Source organism: Ornithodoros turicata, chromosome 3 (genome assembly GCF_037126465.1).
Source record: "Ornithodoros turicata isolate Travis chromosome 3, ASM3712646v1, whole genome shotgun sequence".
Lineage (NCBI taxonomy): Eukaryota > Metazoa > Arthropoda > Arachnida > Ixodida > Argasidae > Ornithodoros > Ornithodoros turicata.
Genome location: NC_088203.1, coordinates 32198240 through 32220107, shown reverse-complemented (window position 1 = coordinate 32220107; position 21868 = coordinate 32198240). Strand labels below are relative to the sequence as shown.

Here is a 21868-nt window from a genome sequence, read left to right as displayed (position 1 = left end):
ACTTTCCACGTACGGCGGTCCTGTCTTTCCGCGGCACCCGAGATGGGAAGAAAAAGGAAGAGGGCCTCAGACTACATTTGCGAAATCAATATTTTGAACTTTCTGGCAAGGAAGATGTTGTCGTATGCAAATATTGTTGCGTGACACTTAATGTGAGCTGTAGAAGAGGTGCGATGTGCATATCGGAGCACGTGGAATCGTGCGCCACGTGAATCTGAAGAATCCTCGTGAAGAACACGGTGAGTAAACGTTTTCCGGTCATTTCTTGCAGCACTTATGGATCTCGCGAACTAAAGAGCGCGCAGCAATGTCTGAGTAGAACCTCGACAAGTATGCTTGCATCTATTACAATAAGCTTAAGTGAGGTGTGCTTTCGTTGGTTTCGTCAATGCGGCATCACCTCGCTGTGGAGCAATAAAGTTTCATTTTGTGACGTCACAAAACTGGTAATTCGCATTGGTTGTTGTTGTTGTTGTTGTTGTTGTTGCTAAAGCAGACGTTACGGCTGCGTAGACGCGCACAGCACTGAAATTACATTGCTATCCACCGATAACTGTAGGGTAAACCATGTACACGCAAGGAAAAACATCGAAACATACGCCGAATCCACCCAGAAATAAACATCGAAAACGCGGAACCGGGCTATAGTGTCGACTCATAGCATCAAAATGGCCGTAAGCAGGTATACAAGGTGTGCATTTCTCGGTGTTATATTATTGCAACTTAGGCAGTGAAAGCTCGTTGCAATTACTAGCGCTGAAAACCAAAATGCGCTTGTATACGGATGAAATATTCACTACACTCTAACTTTACGTTATTTTGACGTTCAAGGGTTCCACGTACGATTTTATTTGACTTGCGGAAATGAACTAGACGAATGTGAGTCTTATTCTATTCAAAACCTAAACAGCTACAGCCTCAAACTGAAAAAGAAATACATGCAATTTACATATCACACGCTCACTACGTTTTCCGCGCAGTAGCCCACGGAACACCGCGAGCGCGAATGAATATCCGGCGCTACAGTTCCGGAATCTTAGCGAATTCAGCTGGTCGCTTGAGTGCAGGCCAGTGCCGTGCGCCGGTGTATGGCGCGTGCAGGAAAATCGCGCCTGTGCCGTTTACAACGAGCCGCACTTGCAAATTGTTCCGACGACTGGGATACCGTACTTTGGTTCGAGCCACGCGGCATCGCGTCATCCGCTCGCGTAGCACAGTGGTTAGCTTGCTGGGCATGTCGCGTCGTGACTGGGAGGCATCCGGGTTCGAATCTCGTCATATCATAGCAGCCCAACTGTTGACGTTTGCGCCAGCCGAAGATGTTGGGGATGTCATGACGCTGAATTTCGGAACCACGGAGCGCAAAATGTAGTTCCACACAAACAAACGGAGCACTGCGCCTCACAGCTGATAATGAAGCCTGTTTATTGGCTGGTAATTTGAAACGTCATGTTTGGAGCTCGTCCCCCCGATTGGACGGCAAAAGGCTACGTAGCCAAGCGACGTATGCGTGAGGCCGACAACGGCAAGCCCTTTCACCATCACCATCACCACCACCACCGACGTATGCGTTGTGGAGAGAGGCGCGCTGGTTATCCATCTTTGAAAGCATTTATACGGGTCACCGAGCTGGCACGAGCCGAACGAAATCTATATTTGGTTATTATGAACAGCGTTCTTTCATAGGGGACCATTATTTCAGAAACGTTTGGCGGCCTATTTACGGCCCCTTTAAGTTTAGTAATAAGACGACGATGAGGGCAACAACAAGAGCTATAAATGAAGGAGAAGTGATGATGACGTGGGATGTTTCCCCGTGGTAGCCACAGGACCCTACCCCATTGCACAGAGGTTAATACGAGAGGATGAATTATGGTGAACGCGAAGCGACGACAGGTCGGAGGTGTGTTTAGAGCTTTTCGAGGAGTCCAGTGGCTTGCATTGAAACAAAAAAGGGAGCGAAAAACCCGGCATTGATGCGCAGAGGAACTCCAGTGGGCCAAGTACTTTGGATAAGTTAAATTGTCTATGGTCAAGGAGCTCAAGCTGGCGTCGAAACACCTTCACACGTGTACCGGTCACAGTCCTCAATGATATGGAGGATCGTAGCTTAGATGTGGCAAGCTGGGCACAACGCGGTGTTACTGTCCCCCAACTTAACCCGGAACACTGGGGTGAAGGCGACGTTGAGTCGGAGAAACCGCAGAAGTGACGTAAAGCTACGAGGGAAGCCACCTGTCATCTTAAATGATAATGGCAGGTACACTGCATGGAGGAGTGACCGTTGAGTGATGTCAGAGCCATTGCTGGCGGGTCAAGGGTGACAAGGCTGACGGGTCAAGAGGTCCTCTCCGTTGGAGAGGATAATGGGCACGGTTCTGGAGAAACGATGGGCCGCAGCCACCACCAAATCGACCTCCTCGTTTCCCTGAATGCCTGTGTGGCCGGGGACCCACTATAGGGTCAACCGTGTGCCTGTTCCCCAAGAACCTTGAGCGCCGTCAGGATACTCACTACCACCGGGGTCAAAGAGCCGCGGATGCCCATGCTTCCTACACATTGCAGGGCTGTCAGGAGTCATTACAGTAGTCAGTGTACAGGGTTCGCCTAGATAAAATTCGGGGTTTGTAACGGAGGTAAAACGAAGAGAAACACTTCAGAGGAAGTTAAAGCAGATGTTAGAGGACGTATTATGGCCCAAAGTTCTATGTGGATAATGCCACTTTAGTCCGTTTCTCTGCGGATAAATCGTGAAAATTAGAAAAACCGCCGCTGCCTAACATTTCCAGTCTGCTGTACCTGTGTTCAGTTCCTTCAGTCAGATGACGAAACGGTCGAACGTGGCGTTACAGACGATATCGAAATCAAGTGTACAAGTGGAACTGAATGCAGATGACGAAGTACTCTGCAACGCCACGTTCGACCGTGTCTCCATCTGACGGAAAGAGCTGAAACGCAGGTATAGCCGATTTGAAATGTTAGGTAGCGGCGTTTTTTTTTTTTAATTTTCACGATTTATCCGCAGAGAAACGGACCAAGTGCCAGTATCGACATAAAATTTTGGGCATAATACGTCCTCTAACATCTACTTTAGCTTCCCGACACTGTTTCTATTTGTTTTACCTTCGATACAAACCCCAAAATTTATCTTCGCGAACCCTGTATATCACTCAGGAGTGAGGAGGGTATAGCTCAAGACAGAATTTATAGATAGCAAGATGGCATACAGCTCCGCAGAGAGACGAAGTGCAATGTGAAAGGCGAAACCCACATGATATTGACTCGTCCGGTATGATAAAGGCAGCGGAGGAGTCATCCGCATAGATTGAGATGTTACTGGTCAAAAAACAACTCGTTACAAGTTAAGTTACTGTGTGCAAAATGTAACTAAGTTAATAACGAACTTCTTCAGCCTGAAATGTAACTCGCAGTTACAGAGTTACTTAAAAAAAGAACGAGTTACTTCCAAGTTACTTCCAAGTTACTTCGGACAGAAAATAGCGTTACGCAGGTGCAGCGTGCGTGAGCAGTTGAGTTAGACCTTGAGTTGCCTGCGGAGGAGTGCAACACGCTTAGAACGTTTTAGTTTATGTCCAACAATAGACCTCTCCCTGTTTGTAAACAAATGAAGCCATAGTGTTCGACAGCGCCACAAATTCGGCAGAATTGAACTACGCTCGAAGCTAGAGGCAAACAAGGTCGCGGCCGAAAGACACAGTCTTGAGGGGATTACGATATGGTCCCTTAAAGGGACGTGACCCTCGGTCCTGCTCGGTCCCGTTCGTGGAACCCAGCCCTCTCCTTCCGATTTGTTTCGGTCTGTTTACCAAGGTCACGATGACATTTCTCTGGTAGAGGCCTATTAGAACGCTTTGCATCTTACTCCCTGTGGGCGCACAATGGTTCAGCTTCATTTCAATGGCAGCGGTTCTTACTTCGTGAATAAAATAGTGTCATTGATTGAATATCACGTTTTATGAAAAAAAATGCCATGAAGAAATCGGAGAGAAAGCAAGAAAATATGTGGACGTGACTGAAAAGAGAGTTAAAACTAACTTGGAACTGAACTGAAGTTACTTTGGCTAAGTTACCTGAAAAAGGAACGAGTTCCTCTGAAAGTTACCACGGCAAAAGTACCGAGTTACGTTACAAGTTACCAAAAAAAAAGAAACATGGTTACAGTAACGAGTTACTTGTAACGAGGCCCCTCGAACTCTGGTCATCCGACATAGATGCACCATCTGTGAACACAGCCGTGCTGCATCTGCACGTTGTATCCATCATTTCCAAACGAGGTTGCTTGAGAACCGGAACGGGGATCTGGCTCTTCGGCCTCAAGAGGCCAGGGATGTGTGTCGAGAGGGCTCGGCAGTGTCCATGGTACCACTTTAGGGGCGGTCGGGGCAACAGTAAAGCAAGGGTTGTTACCAGATCAGTGGCGTAGCCACGGGGGGGCTAGGGGGGGCTCGAGCCTCCCCTACCTGCCACGGACCGACCCACGGAATTCGTGCAAATCCGAGGAGAAAATAATATATATATATATATGGGGGGGGGGTGACAGTGTGACGATCGCGAAAGTTCTTACAGTTCATGGCGTCTAAGCAGCACTCTTGAATGGTTTTCAAAGTATGAGCTTTTCAAAGTAGGGCGAGTTTTCGTGTCGAGCCCCCCCCCTACCTTGGAGGTCTGGCTACGCCACTGTACCAGATGCTGCTGTAACACATAGCGAGAGTTTACTGTTCTTCCGCCTACGTAGCTTTGAACCAGAAGGTGGCGCCGGTGGTGAGCGAGCAACCGTAAATAGTGTCTGATAGTTTCCCTTCGGCGGAGGATATCAATAGGTATCTCTCCGGCGTCGGCGATCACCATCCGCGTCTCAGCGCTGCGCGGGAAACCAAGGCACGTCCGCAGGCTGCGTGCCAGTGTACACCGAAGCTTGTATTGAGACGTGGCTGATATACCGTGCAATACGGGCAAGCTGTATAGCAGGGAGCCGCCCACCAGAGTTTTGTGGAACACAATAAGATCCCACCCAGTGCAGCCCCAGCGCACACTCGCAAAGTGGAGAATGACATTGCCCCAGCGCTGAGCCTCACAATCAATGTGCCTTCTCCACGAGAGGTTGCGGTTCAGGATAACACCCAGGAACCTGTGAAACTTGACCTGTATGAGGAGGAAGTTCCAGTACTCATTGCAACCGATGTTGAATCGCAATTCAACTGGGACTTTCCGACAGTGCAAATACACACATCGTTCGCGTATACTCCTCCGAGATTTTATGCTCCTCGGTAGACATTCCTTGAGGTCAACCACGACAATATTATATACGATGGGTGTTCAAGTCAAACCGGGACTTTTAATTTTTCGCAAAAGTAAAATGAGCTTAGAGGCGAGAAATTAGTTTTATTTTTCAACGTAATCTCCAACTGCACTAATGCACTTGTCCCAGCGTTTCACGAGGGCTTGGATGCGCGCAGCGTAGAAATCCTTACCGGCGCGTAGCAGCCATGATCGGACCGCATTCTTGACCTCGCCGTCGCAGGTGAAGTCGCAGCCTCCAAGGACCGCCTTCAGTGGCCCGAGGAGATGGAAATCGCTGGGGGTGAGGTCAGGGCTGTAAGGGGGATGTGGCAGCAACTCCCAGTCAAGTTCTGTGAGGGGCGTGTCGTGAGATGCGCGGTATGCGGGTGTGCGTTGACCTGTAGGAGGAGGACGCCTTTGGTGATGAGGCCCTGCCGCCTTTCCTTCAGCGCCTTATGCACATCCCTGAGAACCTGGCAGTAATATAGATGGGTAGAAATCCAGCGAACCGGTAGAGATGTAGGAAGGGGGTTGCCTCAGGACAGAAGCCGCCGATATTTCGAACAGAGACTGTTCTTCTTCTGGGCACCGTCCTCATCATTGGCATGGTATTTAAAGGGTTAGGCGTGACGTGTTTAAAGGTTCATGCGAATTGTGGGTCAACAGCCCGGAGGGAAGAAAGGTTCCGTACGGGCTTCTACGGCCGGAGTGAATGGCTGCTTTGTTAGAGTGTGGGGGGGATTATGTGAACGTTGTGATCTAGGCTACAGACCGGTTACAGAAAAATGGAAGGTTCACGAACACGTGGACGAAACGGGACAACAGGCAAGAATTGGCAAGCATAGCGAAAGATAAGGAGTACCGTGGGGAAAATTCCAGAACGAGCATATATTTTTTTTTTAATACAAAGTTGTGGCATGCAATAAAGAAAGCAGAAAGCAGTGGCCCTGCAGAACATAACAGATGATAGTGGAGGTAGAAGGAAAAATGATATTTTATTTGTGAAGTGTTTCTAGGGTGCCTTGTGATTTGTTGATACCGGACGGGCAGTAATATGCACTATTGATGGTGGTACCACTGGGCAGAAAATCAACATGAACAATGCCAGCATTGTCTCAGAAAACCGTGGCCATGACCTTACCCGGAGACGGGGTGCTTCGGAACTCCTTGGAAGCTGGCGAGCCCAGATGCTTCCACTGTTTTGATGCGCGTTTAGACTCAGGAGTGGAATGGTGCACCCACGTTTCATCGCGCGTGATGATCCGATCAAGGAACGGCTGTCCTTCAGTGTCGAAACGGTACCTTAGCTCTTGGGAGATTTCCAGTCTTCTCTGTCAGTAAAACACGGAGAGCTGCCTCGGGACCCAACGGGCACCAACTTTCCGAAACTGGAGGTGTTCATGAATGATAGTGTTCAACGTTCCCATAGAAAGGTCCGTCTTTTGAGCCAGTTCGAGACATGTTATCCGTCGGTCCTTGAGGATAAGGCGTTCCACAAGTTGGATGTTCTCTGGAACTCTGACACTGGGCTCTGAGCCGCCCCGGCCGGGATCGTCCTGCACTGCTGTACGGCCGTCTCGGAACCGTGTGCACCACTCAAACGCTTTGCTGCGGCTAAGTGTATCGTGGCCATACTGGGCCTGAAGTCTTCTGTGAATTTCAGATGACTTTACGCCTTCATTCACGAGAAACTTCATGACAATTCGCTGTTCGATGGGCGCGCTCACCTCGTTGTCGGCCATCTTGTCCAGCACGTGTCTTCTGTTTTGCACAAACTTTGGGCCACCAGATGGTGAACGCGGAGGCCTCTCGCGTGTGAAAATGACGAAAAAGAAGTAGCGCGAGACATCTGTACACTCAGGAGACAAAGTCTCGGTTTAACTTGAACACCCCTCGTAATAACGGGCTTTAGGACACTTCCTTTAGGGACACCCTGCGGTACAGCAATCTTCTGTGTGTCATCTTCTCCTGTTCTATGGTACCCGTTCTGACAATTTTTTTTTTCTTTTCAGAGAAGCGCAATGAGGGACACGATCAAATGCTCTTGCAAAATCAATGAAAATATCTACCTGCTCATGTCTATTAACAGAAGTGAAAATGTCTTACAAATCTGAGAAGTCGTGTTTTGCTTCACAATTTTAATTTTGGTAAATTAAAAACAGATAGATGTTAGCAAGCATCCGTGCCCCTACCGGAGTGTCACTGGCCCTTAATAAATAGTTAGCTCAACCCTGCCACGTCGTTCTTAATGATGCAACCAGGGTTACTTCCGGAACGTGAGGTATTTATGCTGTTCTTAATGTTGCAATTACGGTTTGACCTTTTAGCAATAAACATAATTTATGGTCTCAGTGGGTTTTCAAATGAAACCATTGAAAAGGACGTACTATCACTCTTCTCTTCATGGGTCATTTATTGCATGAAAAGCACTGAAAGCTCGGGCACATACCTCGACATCTAGACGAAGTCGATCTGAGTTCTGCCTTCCAGCCATAGCTTTCAGCATCGGTAGTAGATCGTCCACGTACCGCACCATTGGCCCTGCTGTGTTCATCTCGGCGAGAGCGTCGGGGAGCTTAGGGTCGATGCCATCCAGCGACACTATTCCTGAAAAGGAGAAGAGAGAAACTATGTTTCACGTTCTGTCTCTGCGCAGGTCAAATTAGAGTCAGTGTATCACAAGTCATAATCCGTAGCACACTGTTCCACAACACGACGCCGGCTTCGTCGGTGCTCATCAGCCTTGCCTGCGTGCACGTTGAACATATACGTATGGGACAAGAGAGACTGTAGAATCGTAAAAGGTCGTGCAAAAGGCAGTACTTTCTGACAGGCTACCAGGCAATTAGTATGCCAATGACGACATAGCAACATCCACAGCAGGCCTTCGTGTGTGACGCTGGGTCACGTCGGGCGCAGGCCTGAGGCTATTTAGGTGTTGTTGCCTCAGCACTCTTTCGATAATGTCACGCACCGGCTCGACCAGCTGCCAAACATTTTCAATCAGGGATCTTTTCTCTTCTTCCCTCTTTCGGTGACGTCACATCTTATCCCCAGCAGCCACAGTAGGGGCGCGTGACGTCAGTTGAAAGAGTGTCCATGCCTTCTATTACCTAGGTGGCATTGGCCACGACGGTCCGAAACCACAGCCTATCGCAAACGTTAGAAACATGTCCAAGCTTCTTATACAGAAAGTTCTCCGCTAACTCTGCGTTTGCCAATGCAAAGCTCCAACGGACGCCCATCCGTTTCAAGTACACACGTTTATGTGTTAAGTCGGGCCTGTTGGTACATATCGATTCTGTCAGGCACTAGAGGAACGAACACGAAGGACACAACAACAGCACATGCGCAACTTTGAACAACAGTTGAATGAACCAAGCTGCGGTTTTTAAACACTCCCTCAAAAAATGCACGATGACGCTGGGTACCTTACTCGGTCCCCATTCTTCAGCCGACAAAGTGGGCCGTCACCAGAGCGCTCCTCCGCTTTAATAATAGTTAATAATTGGGTGTTTACGTCGCGAGACAACTGAGATCATGAGCGACGCCACAGCGGTCGGTTGTGGATTGCTTTTGCCCACCTGAGGGTTCTTTAACGTGCAATGAAAGCTCATCACACGGCACCCCGTATTTAACGTCCCTCGCGGAAGACGGCGTGTCTAAGCAACTTGTACCCTGCCACCAAGTTGCTGGCGTCCTCGGCCGGGTTCGAACCCGCGATCTCGGGATCAGAAGGCGAACACGCTACCGACTGAGCCACCGAGGCCGGTGCTCCTCCGCTTTCTCCACGTTTCGAACGTTATCAACACTTTGTGATTGTGTGACCGTGTGTGTGATTTTTCAGTTTTAGTTTTGTGTTCTTCCTTTTCGTTTCTTCTTTTTCTTTTCTCTCCTTTTCTTTTCTTTCCTTTTTTTGGAATAGCAAGCCGACCTCCGTCTGGCTGACCTTTCCTTTATTTTTTCTTAATAAACATATCCCCCCCCCCCCTGTCACATGAACAGTCTTCAGTAATGACTGAACACAACGGCTAGGGATCATTGGATCCAATAGTCTTTGAGAAGTTAATACGTTGCATGCTCGTGAACGTGCATGTTCAATGGCCGTTGGGTTCAAGCATCATTGAAAACTGTACATGTGACAGGGGTATTGGCCTTGAGCATGCTACGCGATGAAGTTCTGCTTTTCGAATGTGGTTCGGAGCACGGCACACATCATTTGGAAGTACTTTTCTTACTCAATGCGTTTGGAGTTCAGGTTAGGAAAGAGAAATATGGAGATGGTTGCTCGTACAAAACACAGGAGCCGAATACTCCAAAACACTTGAAAATAAAAATCATTAAATATCCCATTTTTTCCGCGGCACTCTGAAACGTCCACAAATGAGTCTTCATTATGAGGGTTATCGGACGCATAAAAAAAAAAATGTGACTACCTGCAGTTGGCTTGTGAGCAAAGATGCCGCAGCACGAAGCTGGAATTCTGACACTTCCTCCCAGATCTGTCCCAACACCGATGACCGAAGCTGCTGAGGCCAGCAACGCTGCTTCACCTCCTGAAGGGAAAAATTGACTCATTATGCTAGATTATAAATCCAACCAGATAATTACGTAGTGTGGCTGCCATTTTTGGCTCCACTTTCACAAATATTTTTCCGTTTGAGTAGTCTCGTGGATCGTCTTGACATGGCAAGTACACATGAAAACAAGGAATTTTAGTGCATCGAGAGATGTTCACGATAATGGTCCTGAATGGTAAGCCAACCGCTCTCGTTGTTTAAAACGGGTGGCATCACATTGCTGAGATGGGATTTGCTAACTTTCTTTATCGTGTCGGTTTCGTAGAGTGCTTCCGATGTACTAAAGCTTGCAAATGAAGTTAAGGGGGCGCAACACCCTCCGCGTTTCGTCAATTCCACTCAATAGATGGAGCACAGGACGATCTACTTGGTTACCTAGCGTTCACTGCGGAGGCTCCCGGTACTACGGCGGCAGACGGTTACATGTTACATTACGCGACTGATCCACCATATCAGCGGAAAGGATTACAAGGCACTCTTTTCCTCTTGCTTTGTTATTTTACCTTCGACCTCTAGCTTGCCTTTATCACCTTGAGAACAGCGTCCGCGTGTTATGTTATTTGTGCGTGTGATAGCAGACGGATTCATTCAACAGAACCTCACGAACACACCAAATGTGTCCAACAATCGTTGTGGAACCGCGGAGAAACAAGAAAAAGGGAAGAAGAAAGAACAGTAGCCTGATGCGCAGACCTTCTACATTAATTTGAAAAACAGTTGGTGGCCTATAGACCCTTTTCACTGACCTCATTCCGTCCGCCATACTTTTGTTTTCGCACGCGCTCGCACCACAGTTAAAGCTGGTAGCGTGCACGCGCCATGCACAAAAGTATGGCTGCCACAAGCACGGGGAAAGGCTATGCCGTCTGCGACAGTGACGTCAGATGAAAAGAGTCTATTGAGAAAGCAATGGAGTGGTATGGCTTGAGGGAATCCAATGACTTCATGAAATTCATGACAAGATCACATGTACTTCTGTGTATTCGGAATCGTCGGGATCATTTCGTGAACAGCAAAATTACTGCACCATCGCCAGCCCCAGATTATCAGTGCGCTGTCCTGTAAAATTATTGTGGACTGTTCTGCCATATCACGGTGCTTTGACACTGGCACATACAGGGTGTCCCAGAAAACGTGTCATTGAATTATAATAAAAAAAACTACACCACCTAGAGTCATGCGGTCAACGGTATTTGCTCTTACTGGGTTTTTGCCACCTCCTCATGTGAATGTCGTGTAACGTAAGTTTCATTATGTAAATTTTTGCGAGCTTAAGTAGGAAATTTGCCTAGTAAAGGTCACTTTTTTACCCCACCAATGTGAACGTGTCTAATTTACTCAAATTAATCATAATTGACAGGGATATTCAGGAGCTATCCCATCGGAAAAAATAGCCGAACATCATGCTCTACGGAGGTCGGACAGAATAGCGCACGATGATTTTTTCAGCGCAATCTTTGTCAGTCCGACGAAAGGAGGTTGGAGGAGAAGGAGGAGTGTCGTTGGGAGGAACCCGAGAGGGTTGCCTGCCGGATTAGGCGGCATGTTTCTCGGGAAGGGAAAGGTGGTGGAGAGGAGGAGATGAAAGAGTGAAGTGGAAGACCGAGCGGAATCCGCTCGGGGGGAGGATAGCTGCGTCCATGGGCAGACTTCAGGGGAACTGTGCCGGCATATGCCTATTACACATCTGAGGGAAACCCTGGAAAAACCCCAGTCGGCACAGCCGGCCCGCGGATTCGAACCGCGGACCTCCCAGTCTCCAAGCGCACGCGTTACCGCTGCGCCACCGGAGCTGGTAGGTTGTAAACCCAGCCCACCCTGGCATCGCAGAAAGAGATAACGCAGACATGGCTTATCACGTCCGACTTTCGCTGGGATAATGCTTTCCCTCTGCCAATTTTAGGAACTGTTACTTTTTCTACTATCACCCTGTGGGCTGGCTTCGGAACCTCCTTTCGTCGGACTGCGAGCGATTGCGCTCAGAAAGATATCGCGCGTTATGGTCCGGTGCTCCGAAAAGCATGATATTCCGCTATTTTTTCCGATGGGATAGCTCGTGAATATCACTGTCAATTATCATGAATTTGAGTGAATTCGGCACGCTCTTCATATTGGTGGGGTAAAAAAGTGACCTTCCCTTGGCAAATTTGAGTTCAGTTCGCAAATATTTGCATAATTAAACTTGGGGTACATGACATTAACTTTACAAGGTGGCAAAAACCTAATAAGAACAAATGCCGTTGACCGCATGATTCTAGGTGGCGTAGTTTTTTTATTATAATTCAATGACACGTTTTCTGAGACACCTTGTATAATGCTGTATTTTTCGTTCAGTGTGATCGGTAAAGACGAGCCAAGTTTTGTAGTCGGCAGTGCGGTCTTACATGGCGTTCATTCTCAGTTTTGACGGCATCTGATCACCTGAACAGTGATGGGTGTCTCAGTATAGTTGACAGTGCTGTTGTCGACTCATTTACGCAGACGCCACAAGTTCGCCACTGATATTTGTACACAAAGTCTAAAAAGAAGGGAATGAAGCTGCATATGACAGCGGCGCCAGTTATCTTCACGAGCACAGTGCCAGCGGCACAGTGCTTGTGGTGGATTGTACAGCGTACGGGGGCGTCGGCGGGTTGCTGATCGTCATTGGTGGGCATCAAGGGTAGGCTGTAACAACCGATTGACTTGATACCCAGATGCTTTTGTATTGAGGTGGCATGTATCAACAGTTGTGCACTGGAATTTCTAAGGCGAGCTCAGTGCACAAATTGTGACCAATGAGACGTGAACGCTGACCATCTGCCATCGTGCTTGCAACATGTCCTTCCGTTCCCTGACCTGAAGAAGGGCGATCTGGCGTACGCGAAGTTCTATACCTAGTTCTAGGCCACGTTCTACACCAATGTTTTAACTGTCAGCCAAACTGCTCGCTGCCAGATGTTTTAGTACACAGAATGCAGAACATCGAAATTGTCACCTGTGGCACATTAGTGTTACCGTTCCCTGTACCATATTACCCCATGAAAAGAAAACTAAGCAGGCATGTGAACGCTGCGTTATTTCACTGAAATTCACGCATTCCTTATGCAGCACGTCGTAATCCACAAGGACAGTTCAGGACAACGTAACGTTTGAGTGTTGTCTATAACAGGATGCGACTGCCGCACACAAATGGGATTGGGCAATAAGCTGACCAACTACAGCGTTGTGCAGGATGCGCATATTTCAGTTAAGCGCCATACAGACTAACAGCTCAAATATGTGTAGTAAAAAAAACGAACAGCGCATTATGAGAATCGGAGTGTGACACCTGTGACTGAACTGAGTTTGTTCGCACAAGGGTTCTAATGCCAGTCTAAAAGGTGAATACAAGAGATAAGCTTCCACTATAAACAGTACCCGATGGACACCAGGAGCACCACGGACACAAACATACACGAATCAAGCTTCCTGTGATAATGATAAGTCAGCTAGAGTACAGTGTCCCTCTGTGTGACGCAGTCCACGATCCACGGGAATGTGCTCGTGTTCGTCATGACACCGCAGGCGGAGCACAGGCTTCGGCCACTGGGTCCGGTAACTTGGATTAGACGATGAAGGTCACATTGGGGTCAACTGCAAGCACAGCAACGCAGAGCTGTGTGACGAAAAGGAAACTGTAGTGCATATACCATGCACAGCAGTATGAATACACAGTATGACTAAATGGTTGCACTACGAAGACCTCTCCTGCGTGTTGTATTTCTTCTTGTAGTCATGGTCCCTGATCGGCATACTGCGTGGTATGCGTGGGTCAACAAGCTCTGGATGGAGCTAATCATTATAGAACCGCTCACAGTATACCCAGCCCCAGTAGATAGCACATTGGATACAGCTACACTGTTCACGTTCATACGATCTGACATGTTATCTGGTTGGCCCTCAGTAGCTGCAACGGCCTTCAGCAAGCACATTTTGCATTGCAGCGTAATTGTGCTCCGCAATCCATTTATGTTCCCTGACGTTATCTTTATGGCAGCAAGTGTGCAGTTGAACGGACTGTGGATTCTCAGAGCTTGAAATTAGTTGAACAAGTGCATATTGTCCACAATGCTTCGCCCTTCAACAACACAGGGTCCGTTTCCAGACATTCCTGCAGACATGTCTTGCGTACTCTCGCTTCTGCTAGCTCTCGATGAAAGATTGCTTGATTCGTGAGAGTCTGGTGCTACTTAAAGACTATCCAGATGCCTTCTCTTGTAGAATATCATGGCTTGTTCTTTGAGTCTCTTCCGTTTTCCGCAGACAGGTTTCCTGCTATACGAAAAACCGTGACTTGCACGCACAGCACAACCACGGAGCGAAGGATTCCGAGATAACGAGCGACAGCTGCGCGTCCACACTCCATTTATTATCACGTGCTAAACGAAAGATTGTGACAATTCATCCGGCTTTTCCCACTTGTGCAGATTTCTGTGGCATGCCGATAGATGGCACCACCGCGCACAGCCAAAATCCCAGCGGGTCAGCATTCGCTAACCACTGCTCACAAGAATCCGTGTAGCAACTCTATGCTTCGACATAAACAAATTCTTTTGGGACATATTGATTTTTGACATATTTTTCTAGTACTTAATGGAATTAAAATTCTCACCTTAGGTCTATTTATTTTGTGACCAGCCAACAAATTTGAAGGAAGCGCGAAACGCAATTTCTGACGTCTGCGAAAAAATTTCCAACATAAAACATGAATTTCTGCCACCATTAAGTACTAGAACCCATTGAGAACTTCAATTCAAGACTTATTTTATGCAAATTGAGCAATTCCTTGCGGGGTTATGCGGTTTGAAAAATGCACGAGGAATGCTATTGGGTCAAGAGGGTGTTGCACACCCTAAATACACTGCTATGCTACTAGAAGAGCCGCTACCGTATTGGGTACGTTTCTACAATTGCAACACTTCAAGGAGCCACGTGCTTTGGAGCGTTGGAGATGATTGGACTAGGTACTGATATGATACAGTTCACTTAGAAGTTGGCCCAGGACGCACATTCCCCCGGGGCGACAGTCGTGACGTTGCCCACCTCTGTGAGGCCAACAACGGCAAGCCTTTTCACCAGCACGAGCACGGTGGCGGTGGTGTTAAAAGGGGTCGCCGTTGTCGGCCTCACAGAGGTGGACAACGGCACGACTGACGCCCTGGGGGAATGTGCGTCCTTGGCCGACTTCTAAGGGAACTGTGCCGACATGTGTCTGAAAGCGTCTGAGAAAAACCCAGGAAAATCCCCAAACAGTACAGCCGGCACCGGGATTCGAACCCAGGTACCTCCCAGTCTCGATGTGACATGGCCAGTTCGCTAACCACTGAGCGAGCTGGTCCAGCAAGAGCACGTGGTGGTGGTGGTGCTGGTGAAAGGGCTTACCGTTGTCGGCCTTACAGAGGTGGTAAACGGCACGACTGACGCCCTGGGGGAATGTGCGTCCTGGGCCGACTTCTTTAGTAGCGTGCTAAATGTTTGGCAGTCAATCCTTGGACTCAACAGTAACCGCATTTGTTTCCATTTCTTTCAATTTTTCAGGAAAAAAATCCAAAAGACACTTTTTTTTTTCGAGCGATTCAAAATTAATTCCGGAAATTTTACATCTTTAGGTCTGCGCCGAAAACTCCGCTCAGACGGCAGATGGCGCCGTGAGAACCATGTGCGCAGGCAGAAGCTTTATGGGTTTATGGTAGGATATTCAACCTGGCTCCTCCTCCCCTTCAGATCATGGGACTGTGGCACGACCAGTGCCTAGTAAAGCGAAGCATAGCACCGAGCATGTTTGCTAGGTGAGGTTATCACTAGCTGCGGGCATCGAAATGCTACGTTGTATTACGCAGGGTGTCAACGGAACACGGACCCGAACCTAAAACCGTACCCGAACCGTTATTTTTGCCGGAATCGAACCCGAACCGAAATTTTCATGACACTGTTGAACCCGAAACGGTGCAGAACCGGAAATAGCGGTAACCAGTTTGAAACAAAACGGTTCGCTAAAGAAAGAAGGGAGATGGTGCAGGTAAGCTGGTATAGACAAGAAGGACGGACGACAAACTGTCGTCCGTGCTTCTTGTTCCGTGTCTCTCGGTCCCCTACCATGAGAAAACGGTTCGGACATAAGAGAAGCCAGTAGAAGAGTTCAAGTGACTCTCAGTCACCGAGCTGGGACACACTAGTCTCCATATAATCGATTTGCTAATTTTCACCTATCCGTGAAACAAGGACGTATAGTAAGTATGCTTTCAGCGTCCTTCTTAACACGTTGAAGCTCAGTTGTTCTTGTGAGTGCCGAAGCTAGCGGCTCGCGCCTCTCAGACATTCGGTGCTGTGTCTGCTGTCAGAACGGAAGCGTCACGCGGACGCTTGTCAAACGCTGGGTTTCCAAGCAAACGACGGCGCCGCCCTCTGCTAGGAACTGCTGTATTTTCTGAAAGGTGAGTGGCCTGCCACTGTCCACCGAATGAAGCAGGAATGGAGTAGACCAGTTGTGTAGCTCTATACTATAAGGGGAATATGTGATTAAGCAAGCGCCCAACATTTCCCTTTACATGTGAGCAGTAAAAATTAATCAAGTCAGAAACACGAGAAGTGGAGAAGGATCGTACGCAGAACGATGCATGTATGATTGGTGGTGGTTTGAAAAATAAATGTAGTCCTGCTTACTGGCAGTGCAATTGTGTTGTGACACATTGCCTGTGTATTGTGGATTAACAAGATCTTTTCCAGGGGGGGGGGGGGCAGGGTAGAATGTTTGGTACCCTAGCAGAATTTTTGCACCTCCAAGTACATTGCCTTGGCTCAGAAACTCTACGTTTCTGGAAGCCGGGGGGGGGGGGGAACGGGGCACGGCCCCCTTGTTCCTCGTGACGGCGCCCGTGCATGACGAAGTACGGTTTCAGGTCAATTCACACTGCGAATGCAGTGTGCCGGCTAAGTACTGTCGTCTATGTAAAATGCTGTCTATCATATTTGGCGTCCTTTAAGTAGATATATCTTGCTGGCACTGTACGTGTGAAAAAAGAAAATTTTGGGACGACAATAGCAGGACTACACGGCTTCATCAACGTGGACGCTATTTGCAAGTGTTCATCCATTTCTCCTTTCTCTCGCTAAAGGGGTTACCTGGCCACTAAGAACGTCAATGAAGACAACAGCAGTAAGCTATTAGCCACGCATTCCCTTATAAAAGCAGTTCTATGGGAGATGCAAACTGAAGCGTTGAACAGTTGTTTGCGAACCGGTTTGATTTTCGGCGTGGCCGAACCGAAACTGAAGCCGAACGAAATCCAAGCAACGCGACACGAACCGAACCCGTATTTTTTGCGGTTAGACGCCCTGGTATGTACATTCATGCTGGTGGCCGTTGTCCACGCGCTGTAGTAAATCCAGTTGTGCCTGTCGTCGTCACCACAGGTTTCATGTGAATACTCCAGATCATTAAAATCGATGGCTTTCGAAATATACGGCAAGAAATCTAGTCTTACTTATGCATCATCCACTTGAGGTGTCTGCCACCGGCAACGGCACAGCTGTCGACTTTGCGTAATTCGGGTCAGTGGATCTTATGCCTACACCCCAAACCCAATAGCGCGACATCCTCACTAGCATTACGTCATAACTCATAACAGTTACGCTCCTACATTTGATCCATTCCTGGAAACCATTACGCGCGCTATAAAATTACCCCCGCATCTTCTTAGCAGTTCAGCGATTGCTATCGCTTTTTACTCCACTCTAGTCTCAATTATTCAACGCATGAATCCAGAGTAGCAGGTTCTAATTTTCTGCAACAAACCTGTCCGCATAACTATAATACAGATCCTCCTCCAGTCACATGCAGTCCATCGACCCCTCGGTTGCCTACTTCATTGCGTGTCACTACAGTCGCCGCGAGGAGTCACTTCTGCATCGCCTCCGTCTGCACGTTGCCACACTCCGTTGTTGCTATACAAAATGGGCCAATGCAGCTCTCCGTTGTGTTCCAGCTGTGGCGAGGTCTACCATATTCCTCATTATCTTCTGCACTACCAGCAGCACCTTCCCCAACGGCAAACCCTCCGTCGTCGTCTAATGCTGCTTGGGTGCAGCACGATGCCCATGGCTACCCTCCTTGGTCCTGCCCCTCGGCCTACCCAGTGGGCCGTCACCACAGCCCTGCTCCGCTTCCTGCAAGACTCGGGCCTTGCGTCCGCCCTCTGAGCGGGCTTTCTCGCGCCATGTCGTACCTGTGCTGCACTGACTGTTTTTCTCTTTCTTCTTTTTAATGTTTATTTAGGGTTTTCGTACATTTTTTTGTAGAATAGCAAGCCGGCATCAGCACGGCTGACATTTCCTCTTTTCTTTCGATTAAACAATACCCCCTCCCTGTAAAGTCTCTGAGATCGAAACGAATACGTTGACAAAAACGTTATTGGCGCCGAGAAGTTTCGGAGTCGCCCCCTGGTGTTCACTGAACGGACCCTGTTGTGGTGATATTCCCGGGCAGTATTCGCACATTGCATTGCATATCAAGGCATTGCCGGTGATTTCCCCAGAAATTCACTGCTGGGGGGGGGGGGTGCGAGCTCTCAAGAGGGGGTGCGAATAATCCAGACGCATTTTTCTTTTGTTGCTTCGTTTGCACAGCCTTCGCTCTCCTTGTACCCCAAACGCGTGCGCTCACGTGCGAGCGCCGGCCACTTGCCAAAGAGGGGAAAGCATTTGATACCTTCATCGCAGCATTCGCCGACCAACGGTGAAAATCTTAGACGAAGCAAGCAGAACACCTCGCTTGATTGAGTTGGGCACAAATGGTTCCGATTATCTTCCGGTTCTTGATTATCCACATTGAGTTTGCGTGCCCGCACGCATTTTTGCTCGTATATGCGCGCAATAGATGTATTGAACAGTCACTTTCAAATGATTTTGGACAAATGCATCGTGCGATCATCTGCGTGACTGTGGTCCTACAGCCAAAGTTTGACAGTACAGATGTAATTCGCTACGCCGGGCTCTCTACCAGAACGTGTTAGTGGTCGAGCTGGGGGGGGTATCGGGGGGGGGTGCAAAAATGCAGGGGGGGGGTGTAGGGAACTCCCTGGGCATTGCACGTGTAAAAGGCTGTCCAGTGTTGATATTTCGTGGCGATTCGTCACGAAAATGACATACGTGTTCCAAGTAAATCGCATTTCCATTCCAATATGACCGTTTTTAAGAGGCTAAGTAGCAGAAACGAAACCGAAACGAAGATCCCCACGAAGAGGCGGCACACTGGCGTCCCTATAGTGAGGGTCTCGGCGCCAACAGCCTAGATTCACGCTTCTTATCTGATCGCATACAGTATGTCGTTACGAACAGTGGGAATTCAAACATAACTTCTGTGTTATTTGGTGTACCGCTGGCTCTGCTCTCGGCACCTTACTTTTGCTGATCTATATACCCAACCTTCCTAATCTCTTATCTTCTGTTCGTTCTCTACGCGGACGATTGTGCTAAGTAACTACCGCTTCTGACTCGGACTTACTACAGACAGATCTCGATACGCTACTAACCAGGTGCTCCACGTGGCACATGGAACTAAACATTGGAAAGCATAAGCACATGATAATATGCTGCTACAAAGAAACTTGTCCCACGTATATGATTAAGAACATTTCATTGGAACATGTTTATACATATAAATATATTGGCATTTATATATCTTCGAACTCTTAAAAGAACACATCGAGTACATTACCAAAAACGCCCAGGCACCCTAGGGTACATCTGCCGTAATTGGTCCACAGCCTTGGTCCACTAAACTTAAAACTTATGCTGTACCGAACCCCCGTGCTTCCGAAGCCGCTTTCGTGTGGGACACGCGAGAGGCGTCACTCATTGCTCAAGTGGAAGGTGTAACGGTTCATTCTTTGTAATCACGCCCGGACAGCCATTGAAAGCTAGCCTTAACCTAGCTCTCTTTCACTCCGACGCAGTGTTACTCGTCTTTGTTTGTTTCACAATTTTTTTTACATCACAACGATATCCTTCGACAATCTTTAATTTCTCGTCAATCACATATATCTTCACGGCAGGACCGTTTAGAGAAGGTTGGCATTCCCTTTTGCACCACTAACACATACTTTCAGTCATTTCTGGCCAAAACTACCTTCGAGCGGAACCACCTTCCCGGCTCTATATTTCATTCATTGCTGACCCTTCATTATTTAAGAATGCTCTTTGTGTTCATTTTATTGCCACATAGTGATTGTTTCGCGTAACTTTTCACTTTTGTTTTGTATCTTCTTTATGGATCCACTTATGTTTGTAGTTGCGGTTACTGCCCCTTCCCTCTCTAATGCTCGAAGCTCTGAGGGTATCATAAATAGATCAATAAATAAATGCAACCTTTGAATTGCCCGCAACAATAATAACGAAATATGGAAACTACAACAAACCCGTAAAAGAAATATGATCTTGCAGAAGTAGCAGTAACGGCTTCTGCTGTGTCTTACCTGAACTCCCTCCAGGAATCCTATTCGTGTCGTAGGGATTATTTGTGCGACCATACACTCTGTTGTCGCAGTCCGCAGACATACACATTTCTGGAACATTCGACGTCGCCACTGGGATAGCACCAGCCTCCCTGAGGAGCTCGACCACTTTTGCGTCTTCCTTCGCCTTGCGGTCCTTTAGATACCACGAGCCCCAGTCTTGAACGCAGTCTGGTTGGTATACATTGGAAAATTTTACTCTGTAATGAGTCTCACATGTGGACAGTGCATTATTAGAACGGCGGAAAAATTCCTGCGGAATGCCTGCTTATTGGCAAGAGCTTTCCAGGAAACGTCGGAAGTGCGACAGCTCGTAAGAGCTACTACAGTTTTCTGTTTCTTGATCATTTTTTTTTTTTTTTTTTATTTAAGAAAACGAACTCGTTGCAAAGATGAAACAAAGTTCGTAACGGCGTAGCAAGTGACGAGATGAAAGTAATGGAGAAACCTACTGGTCGATCCAGATCGACATTTTTTGCTCCCCAGCAGAGATGCGTGTCCCACTGGTCGATCCCGACTGGATCGCTTCAGCACGGAGCTCGCTTGCTTGCTCCGCTCGTGTTCGTACGGAACTCTAAAGGTGCGTCCTCACGCATAGTGAGCACGCATCTTAACAAAGTTCCGTCGTTTCTTCCATATCTCGCAAGTCATATAGCAACAGCGAGTATTGGGAGGTACGACTCCCGCCAGGGTCTTGGCAAGAATGAGATTGTTTTAGCTAGTGGATCCGACTTCAGTTCCTCCGTGAAGGATTTTTTTTCTTCTGTGTAGCCGATTCGGGTGCTCGCTCGAGATCGACCAGTGGAATTCGCTACCTATTACGTCCGGTGCATTTTACAAGTGGTTTATCTGTACCTTCTATTCCAACGCTGTTTTTCGCCGTGAAGGGAACACCAAGAAATGGCTTGGACAGGAACTGTGGATCCATCGTGCCAGACTTGATTTTCCTGTCAATGTCCTCAGCTTCGGCGACGGCATCTTGGAAACGTTCGTCCACAATGGTGTTGAGCATTGGTTGTACTTGCCTGATACGCTTGATGTAGGCCTTCACCACGTCGACGCTCTTCACCTGCATTAAAGTGAACGCATTAAGCAGGGTGCATGGCGCGTTCGCTAGCGGCATCAAGTGATCTGTTCTTCAAAAACACTGAAGGTTACTCCGACCTCCCTGTGGTTATACGCCGGCGGATTCACTCATGATCACCATCGTGGCTACCATTCATCATCACAACGTGGCTAATGAGCTGTGTTAGAGGAAATTTTAATATGGCGTGACATTAACATGCACACAAGGGTAGGAACGAGAACACAAAACCAGTATGACTTTTTGTTATCTATAAGCGCCCTGAAGCGACGTGTGATTATGAGCGGCATACAAACATGGACAGACGGCGAGCGGACACCAGGAAGGAGAAGGAGACAAGGGGTTAGTATGCTTCCTGGGCCTACTTCAAT

General features: G+C 48.0%; 1 protein-coding gene across 1 annotated transcript in view; it reads right to left on the bottom strand.

Annotated features, from left to right (window-relative positions):
• Positions 1-21868, bottom strand: part of LOC135388388 (fatty-acid amide hydrolase 2-like) — a 45508-nt gene that overhangs the window by 6731 nt on the left and 16909 nt on the right. Inside the window, exons 2-5 of the mRNA XM_064617942.1 lie at positions 21269-21482; positions 20375-20584; positions 9738-9857; positions 7751-7908 (exon numbers count right to left, since the gene is read on the bottom strand). Coding sequence (XP_064474012.1) covers positions 7751-7908; positions 9738-9857; positions 20375-20584; positions 21269-21482 — 702 coding nt within the window. The remainder of the gene's footprint in view (positions 1-7750; positions 7909-9737; positions 9858-20374; positions 20585-21268; positions 21483-21868) is intronic.